The 9382-nt window shown below is 46.9% G+C and overlaps 1 protein-coding gene across 1 annotated transcript in view; it reads right to left on the bottom strand.

Moving 5' to 3' along the window:
- Positions 1 to 2783: 2783 nt before the first annotated feature.
- Positions 2784 to 9382, bottom strand: part of T265_09761 (hypothetical protein) — a gene marked incomplete at both ends in the record, with an annotated part of 18142 nt that continues 11543 nt past the window's right edge. Inside the window, one exon of the mRNA XM_009175932.1 lies at positions 2784 to 7340. Within this exon, the coding sequence (XP_009174196.1) occupies positions 2784 to 7340 (4557 nt within the window). The remainder of the gene's footprint in view (positions 7341 to 9382) is intronic.

Below are 9382 nucleotides of genomic sequence, written 5' to 3'. Positions count from 1 at the left end.
AGGAGCACATGCACGCGTAAGTTGATTTTAAACTCATTACAAATAGCTTTGGGCGGGATTATTATCGCATATTATTCTGATGGTTTCAGGAATACAGGCCTCATAAACCGTATCCCATTCGCTCGCTCAACAAATCAACAACCAAATCGGGCGTCCCACGAAGAACTGCTGCGAGTTGAGTCCACTTGCACTGGCTCATTTTTACCCAAAGCGTGCACCGCACCACTCAGATACAGCCCGACCAAATCACATGTGTCGAACAGCCGGGTAAGCATTTTTGCTTTCTTCGTTCGCCCGTAGTCGGAAGCGCGGTCAACCTGAGCAATCCAAGATATTACCATACACCACTCAGATTCAGCCCGACCAAATCACATGTATCGAACAGCCGGGTAAGCATTTTTGCTGTCTTCGTTCGCCCGTAGTCGGAAGCGGGGTCAACCTGAGCAATCCAAGATATTACCATTACTCCGACTATGAATTGACCGGGCAGCATAGCAATACGGTGTGCAAACCCGAGCGAACAAGCGCACTGACACCCTCCCCAGCCCAAAACTCCATCTGAGCTTGACTTGCTGACCAAGTCATTCAATGCGGTGGACAGTGTTTCGTTGTGCAGCAGAGAATATAATCGAAGAATATGTCGAGCACCGCCGGTTAGGCCATGTACTACGCACACCAAAGTGAGTGCTGTATTCCGTGCCCAATTAAGAGGCGGCCAACCTTTGGCGAGGCAGAGCGTATGAAATCGGTTACGAAAAGCTTGGAGACAGTGCTGGTATCACAGTTCGCTCCAGTAGCAAACCTCATACCAGACCTACTGTCGAACTTTTCAAGAAGTATTATGAAATTTAGCCAAAAGTTCTCAGTAGCCAGTAATATTTAACAACCTGAATCTCACAGCCGTCAGTAGGAACAGCACTATGTGAATACTGTTTTGCTAGACCAACCAATCTCTCCTTCACGCTGCGGTCGCCCCAAGAAATATCGAAGACTTACGACCTGCCCAAGTGCACGCCGAGTTCTGTCACCAATTCCTAAATATTCCAGACCCAGCTAATGACCTCTGAGAAAGCTGATTTGGGTCTTGCTCCAGCTCATATTCCAAACCTTAGACACTTTTGCACTTACTGACCAGTAAATATTTCCATCTGGACCCTGAGTAACTAAGACTTCTTCGAGAAACTGTCTCACTTCCGAACATCGTTGTTTTCCAGATGCAGAGTACCACACAGCCTTGGACGAGAACGAACGGCAAGGATCTCACGCTGTTGTACGATATTCTGTGACTGACTGATGTGAAAACCAACAGTGCTCCAAAATCCTGTTCGGTTCTTAAGGGATCCACGCTGGAACACGTTAGCCAGATGCAGTGGGAATGAGGTTTGTAAGCTTCCTACGGATGTCCGAGCGTTCGGCTGCAGCGTACACTCATCAAGCACCAGACACGCACGAATCAGCTACCAAACAGGCTTGCGTATGCTGTTGACATACACGGTAAGCGTGAAAATACTGGTTAACGTCACTAAAGGACAATCTCGAGGCCATTTATCCAGGGATCTGATCGACGGCACGATTCTATTTGCCCGCACTGCGAGTAAGCCTGGCGCACAATGTGCTGTATGCGAGGTGGTCTCATGCCTCGGAGTTGATTTATTGGCACTTGTCATCAGTTATGTTTCGCCTTCCATGAGATCTATTCAAACCAACCGTAGTCTTCCACTTCAATGTGACCACAACTACTAAGGCAGATCATAGAAACTGAATAAACTCACGATTGTTCGAGTGAATTAAAGGTAAAAGTCGTTATCAGAAGTGGTCTTTCCGGGGGTATCCAGCTGGAATTCCCAGGAAGCCAGCTTACGAAATAGGGAAAGTCAAAAGATTCAAACAATGCGAATGGATCAAGAAGTTTGATGCCTGACGTACCGTCCTGCCTTTGGTTCTGCTTACAGTCAGAAGAGCAGCAGTCTCTAGCATTTGCCACTTTCGTTCGAAACTAGTAAGATGATTGAATATTTTGAGGTACTACATTTCCAAACAGTTCTAAGCGATGTGGTGCAGTGATTGTTTGAAACGAACGTGAATTCTGAATTGCGAGAAACGATAATGAATGGAGTCATCTTATCTTGTGATCAGCTTATCCTATGAGGCGCGCCTATTGTTCCCGGGGAGTTATTCGGAAACAGGTTCGTTGGTAAAGAAGAACCAATGGACAAGGTCGTCACGTTCTCCAGACCATTGATTTTTTTCTTTTGTAGACTGCCACACTTTTCAACAGTTGGAAAGTGTCACTGCTACCAATGATATTGATTAGTCCTCCGAGGATGGATTGCTTTCGTTTTTCCCCTCGATTTATTCGAGCCGACTCCGAATTCCGCGCACACCGCACATACAAGTGAGTAACTAGGCAATTTCAATCACCGTATTTTAGCAAGAACATCACATAACTTCTGGTAGTTCTCATTTAGAGCGGTGACGGAGTGAACATGTCATATCACTTTTGGAAAGTAGGGGCACGACAACAACGATAACAACACCAACAGCAAATACAACAAAAAAACTGAGTCGCGCAAGTCAGTGGGCAAAGCAGACCATCATGATATTCTCTGAGGAGGATGGCATTGTGCGAAACAAAGAGGACAACACAGAAACCCAGACGATGGACGAAATTAGATCAGTTGAACTTTCAAAAATAACCCACGCTTATCTATTTACATGAGAACACAGATTGGATGGGTGGAAATAATGAACGGGGGTAGGGGAATTCTCACAACGTTCGGTTTTTAGATAAATGGTCGGCTCTTCGTGGAGCCGCTCACAGAAGAGCTGGGACTTTGGTGAGCAAGCGCATTAGTATTCAGTTGGGCGGTAAATGTGCCTGGAGGTGGTGGTGGCGGCGGCGGTGGAAAACCATGAGGAAAGGGCAAGCGACCCTGAAGTAAAAATGGAGGTGGCGGAGGGGGAGGAATATCAGAAGGAAACCCTAACGGTGGTGGTGGGAATGGTAGACCGGGCAAGTCAGGACGAAGTAACGGTGGTTGAGATGACAAACTCGTGAGAGATTGACCAGACACCGAACGTTTATCCAAAGACCCAGGGTTGGAAGGCAACAGAGGTGGGATATTCGGCCTTGGTGGTGAAGGACCTGCTAGGAACGGGCGGGCGGGTGCCAAAACCTGGGCGCGTAGGGCTGGTGGTAAAGTAGATCGTTCTGCCTCCATGAGCTTTTGGCGCAAACAGGCATTCTCATCGCGTAACTCTTGTACTTGATGATCGGCCGCTCGAGCAGATAGCCAGTTTTCATGTGATCGTTTGTCCAATTCTGCGATTTGACGACGTCCAACACGTTCGGTCTCCGCCAATTCTCGTCGCAACGCTGCAACCTGCTCCCGTAACGCCCTTACCTCGGCCTCCAACTCCTTGTTGCGCTTCCGACAAGTATTCAAGGCTTCCGATGACTCAGAACCGACAACAACATGCTTGCCAAGATCACGTTGTAATTCAAGCTCGCGTTCTTTGAAATACGCTGATAAAACGTCCAGCTTAGTTTGTATTGTATTTCTGTCCTCCTGAATAAGGTCATATTTCTGTCGCAGTTCTGCAGTTTCGCGTTCCATCGACTCAACCTTTGATTCCAGTTCTTCACGCAGCTGACGCTCACATTGCGATTTGGCCTGTTCAGATTTGAGTTGGCTAGTGGCAACATCCAACTTGGCTTGTAGGCGTCCAGTATCAAGAAATATAGCCAAATTGGTTTGCAATTTTGATTTCAATTGTTCCAAATTAGTCTTACCTGTGTTTACGTCAACAGCCTGAGCTGCATCATCAGCAAAGCCATCTTGCCCATCCGGTGATTGCTGCTTGTCGCTGTCCATACAAACCTCACCAGAATCGTCTTCGTCACGAGGAGGACTGATCACCGTATAACCAGAGGATTCCGGACTCACACGACTCTCTTGATTTCCATCAATAAGATGCTCCTGTTCTAGAGCTAGTTCAAAACTTCGTAGAGTTGTGAAAGTGGTTCTCAGACTGTCTAACTCGGCCTCTGTGGTAGCCAACCGGTCTTCTGCTTGTCTGCGTGCTTCCAACAACTTGTCCATCTCCGGACGCATAGCCTTCATACGGCCGTAGTAATCTAGAGCTTGATAATAAAGCTCTTCATGCTCGCGTTTGGCCTCTTCAAGAGCTTTCTGATTGGACTCTTCCAAAGCGGTTAGTCTCGACTTCCACGATTCTTCTGAGGCTAGCTTTTCTTCTGTCAGTGTGGAAAGTTCAGAACGCAACAAACTCAGGGACTGTTCACTATCGGCTAATTTCAACTTGTAAGTTTCTTTGAGTTCCGTAATCTTTGTCAAAGATTCGGTCAGCCGACTTCGAACTGCATCTAGTTCAGCCTCGGTCGTTTGAATCCGTTCGTTCAGAGTATCAATAGCCGCGGACTTTTCTCGCTGAGCTTGCTGTAGATCCAAGGTCATTTGAGCAGCCCAAGTAGCCAGTTGGCTGTTGGTTTCTTCCTGGTCAGCCAAACGACTGGCAAGCTGAAGTGCGCGCTCCTCGACTTGTAAGAAATGTGTGGAGGACAGTTTGTCTGAGCTATGGAGATAGGATTGTTTGAATAGCATGGACCAAAACAACTGGGATGTCATCCAACCAATCAAAACATGGAGAACAAACACAATCCATGCCATCAGAACACTCAGTGGTAAGTCGAGAAAATCGGTTAGGACCCCGTCTATTGATAAACGCCAGCCGGTTGGCATACGGAGTAAGATAATGTCAGAAGTCCAGAAGAAATAATTCACTCCATGTATAATCAGGCGAGCAAGTGGTGAGGCGCGGAGTTTCCTGGTGGATGTGTCTGAATTTACAGTTTGGTTTGCTGCCCATGCGATGCACTGAATCAACCCAACCTGCGAAGGAAAACTCGTAGCCGGTTGGAAAAAAGGCGCGTGGACCGAGGCATCTGTGTGGATGTTTGGCAAAGTTTCTGTGTGTTGTACACTCGTATTGTTCGTAATTAATTCGGAAAAACTATCGGAAGAAACTGGCTTGTCATGTACAATCGATTGAGGGACATGGATCGCATAATCTCCACTTGTGGGTAGGATGGGTGAGATCTCTGGAGTTCCGGTCGAGCTCATTTGTTGACCAGTTCTATTATCAGATGGTTCCACAGGAACACCTGAATTATCGGTCTTATTCGAGTCGTATAATGGATCCGAGTGCGATTGGTGAGGCGTTTCAAGCTCTCCTAAGGTATTCTTCGCGGGTCGACGACTACTTCCTTCTGTTATGGAGTGAAAGGTAGGTTGATCATCTGGAACAAATGAGGTATTAGAAAGTGACCCGGTGTTACTAGAAACGGCAGGATTGTTATCAAGAGACGGTGATACGGGACTTTCAGTATGAGAATCCACCATATCCGTGTCATCCTTGTTGGCAGATTCTACTTCATTTTGCACACCATAGTCGGGTCCACCGGTCGAAATAATGTTTTCCTCACTGCGGTTTACCAGTTCAGAAGAGCTGGTCTTGTGCGAGATCATATCGGACTCCTCGATTGTGGACGTATTCGTAGATGAACCAGCCATTTTTTCCATCGGTAGCGCTCCCTGCCGTTGGGATGGACTTTCAGCTGTAGAGCTGAGATCACGCTCACCACTTAACATCGAGCCATCATCTTGCGCACTAGGAGCAGCAGTGTCGTTACTGCTTGGTGAAGGCGAAAAAGCTGGATAATAATCTATGGATTCACCTTCTCCACCGTTAATAGTTGGTTCGGAAGAGAGACCCAAGATTTCGACATCAGTCTCTTTCTTTTCCAAAGCTGTGTCCTTTCCACGAGCTTTTTCGGAGGTCTCATCCTCTTCAGCAGGTAGCTGACCAGTCAACTGGCTATCGGCAGCATCCCGCTGTTGCACAGCATCCAAGTTCCAAGTGGTAGGGTGGTCTTGAGTTTCCCTTCTGAAGGGGTCCCTTCCATCGTTATCCTTGACTTCTAACTCCGGATTTGGTATCACACTAGGTTGAGTTCTGGTTACAGAATCTTCCGGGGTATATGGCGATGTTTGCTCCATGGTGTCTTCAAATTCGTGTATAGGTTCTTGAGTTACGCTCTTGAAAGAGTCCTCTCGATCAATATCCTCAGATTCTGTTTCCTGGTTGGATAGCGAACCAGGAGAATTGCCGGTCACAGAACTTTCGGACATGTTTGGTGATGTTTCATCAAAATGCTCATGAGTATCACGGGCCTCTTCTCCATTTCTAAAATCACCTGATGCGGTGGGCGAATCGGACAATGAAGTTCCATCTGTCGACCGCCGTCGTGATTTGTCATTTCGGATACTGCTATCATCTTGAGTGAAAGAGGACTGTTTATCGTCATTGGAAGCCGCAGTTACTACCACATTATCCGGGTGAGTTTCAGATTCATAAACCTTCGCGTCGTCCCTCATTTTCAGAGATGAACTAGTACTTTGAGTTCTTTCAAGCTCATCAGGTTGCTCTTGATCAGTTGTCAGAACTTTACTCTTCGTAGCCCTACCCACCTTTTTCTCAGCCAGTTCTTCGACCTCGTGTCTGGTCGTAGATGCACTAGATCGTGTAACTGAACCAGCTGAACGTTCTACCACATCGATGGCCCCACTGGTCTCATGCTGACCCACAGTAGCCGCCTTCAAACCGTTCTCAGAGCTGGCATTCAAGAGACCGTTCGTATCTACTGGTATTTCTGCAGGTGATTGTTTTTCGTGACTGGACGCCAGTTTACGCTGATCATCAGACAAAGAATCCGGTGCCTTTGGAGCTGACCCATGCGATCCGATGTCCTTCGTCTTTGGTGCTTCCAAACGAGGCATGGTCTTATTGGCTTCACTAGGCGCGACGGGAAGACTGTCTATTGTGGCTGTCGAACCAGTGCCAACAGTGCTCGAGTCGGTTTCAGGCATTTTTGAATGATGCATTGTCTGGAGTACGGCGGCCGATGATGGGGTCGCATTCTTCCTTACGTTCGGCTCGGAACCTGAAAACACGTATTTCTTAAGTGTTTTCACATCGGTTTCCCCAACTTCCCTAACGAAACTGGATTCCAAGATCGCGAACCTGTCACTTATTTTCACGCGCATGATGGAGGCTTTGGCTGTTTCACCCTTTCCGACAATAGCTACCGGGGAATCTTTTTTAAGCAGGATTCCATCTGCCGTGTTGATATCCTGGATTATTATACCATAGGAAAAGGGCGTTGTGCAGTCAGGATCCGCACAAAAAAGTTCGGTCGGTGAAAGCGCGTTGGCACGGAGAACGAGTTCACACAGTAGGAAAGTCAGCAGGAGATCCATCAGGCTGCAATGAATAAAAAACGCGTTATCCGACGGAGCGTTGAAAGTGCATCATGAAAACAGAGTCCAGCTAAAATAATTGGACGGACAAAACAGATTATCTGATAAACAAGGCCAAGTGGGTTTAGGAACCATCAAACAATCACGACCGCGTTTTTTGTGTGTATCATCATCATTGCCTACAAAGCCTGCACGAGCGCTCAGCAGCTTCAACTTCCGGAGTTGATCTTGGTTTGTAGTACAAAAATTGGAAAATCGTTCAGCGGTAACACCCTTCCGGTGTCGACATGCTGCCCGAAAGAAGCATGAGGGCTGGGATACTGTCAGATTGCCCAAGCCTAGACAGAAGAAGTCGAGATGCCGAAATCGGGTTTGAACCACGAACCTTCCGGTCAATAAATTCGCGTTTCAACTATCTCGCCTCCCTGAGTCGTAAAACCAACATACACTAAGCTACCACAATTTCAGCGCCAGTGTGACACGCAAGAATAGACGAGAGGTAAGTGAAGATAAAAATCCAAGAAAAAAAACCTGACTTCAAATCGGTATGAACAACTCAGACTCTGCATACCGACACTCATTCGCGGCCACGAGTGTTCCCCGTTACTCAACCATGATTCCATTCCATTCCATCTACCAACAGCCTAAGAGTTTGTCAGATTTTATATGGTTGATACAAATTACACAGGATCTGTCCCATTTTACAGCCTTCAACGTTCATAGCCCATTGCGAATTGGATAGCAAGCAGTTCTTTGGGAGACGTATATCTGACTCTTGACGGACATAAACTCTATCTCCGAGATATGCATGAGAAACTCTAGCTCAAACTACTACGGAGAAGCCCAAATATTTTACACCTCACGTTCTGGCGACTTTACTATTCCGACAATGACTAGTATCTGCAGTGTAGGTGATGAGCTCAGTTCCAGAGTCATAAGAACTATGGACTATGTTTCAGTAAACACCAGCCTCTTTGTTGTTCGGTCAACAAGCTTAAGATCCATTCAACTCAAGACGACACGGAATATTCACAAGCTGGAGTCAAGAAAGTGAAAATATGATTGCTGTCGGAATTGGTCACGATCGATTTGAGCAGTAAAAAACCCACATACTGTTGTCGTGACAGCCAACTTGAATACCGAATTCGGTTGAATAACTCCCAAACGAAGTCAGTTTAGTATCAGAGATCACAACACGGTATCTTCAGCTATGTACTGGTCAGTGACTGTTTCCATTCAGCACAATTTCAACATAAACACTCATACTTCACCAATTGGAGGCAACCAACTACAGATGACACATTCACATTACCCTCGTTGTCAGAATTATTCTTTCATTCTGGCACAATTATTCTAGTGAGTCCACATCAAAAGGAGAAGGGCACTGGACACGAGTTTCAAACTCATCGGAGCTCATCGACAGTGCACACATGTACTAGGCCTACCGGCGATTGAAATCCGGAATCTGAGAAACGAGAGAGGTGGGTTACCATTACTTCATCTGCGTACGCTGTCTGAACAATGTAATTCGTTTGTTCGACATCTTGGTAGGAAACTCAGCAAGTCTTTGTTGTGTCCACTGTTTGGCTCATCGATGGACTTAACGGAGTAATTGCAGCAGGACAGGAAGACTGTTAAAAAAATCATGCAGCTGTAGGACCCTTTCGGTTGACACGATGGCGTCAGCGTGTCAGTAACGAGGCGATTAGAAAACGGGTATTTGGTTGTGCTGCAGGCACCTCAATCCGGGAAAACGTCCAGCATCATCGACTGCGATGGCTCGGTCATGTGCTACGCACGCCGAAACACCGTCTACCGAGACCAGTGTTATTCTCCGTGCCTCCTTCGGGATAGCGCAAACCGCGAGGTGGACAGCACATGACTTGGCAGGAAGGCATCAAAGAGATCACGAAGAGTTTCGGTGTTGTTGGTATTGTGCGACTTCCAGGATGGTGTCCCCGTGACCCCATCTGTGCTTGGCTGGAGACGTTGCAAGAAATGGCGGCTAATCGATGTCAGTGGCGTTCGTGCTGTCAGTTTCT

This window comes from Opisthorchis viverrini (genome assembly GCF_000715545.1).
Source record: "Opisthorchis viverrini unplaced genomic scaffold opera_v5_300, whole genome shotgun sequence".
NCBI lineage: Eukaryota > Metazoa > Platyhelminthes > Trematoda > Opisthorchiida > Opisthorchiidae > Opisthorchis > Opisthorchis viverrini.
Note: the sequence above shows the minus strand (reverse complement) of the source record. Positions and strands in the feature narration are given on the sequence as shown.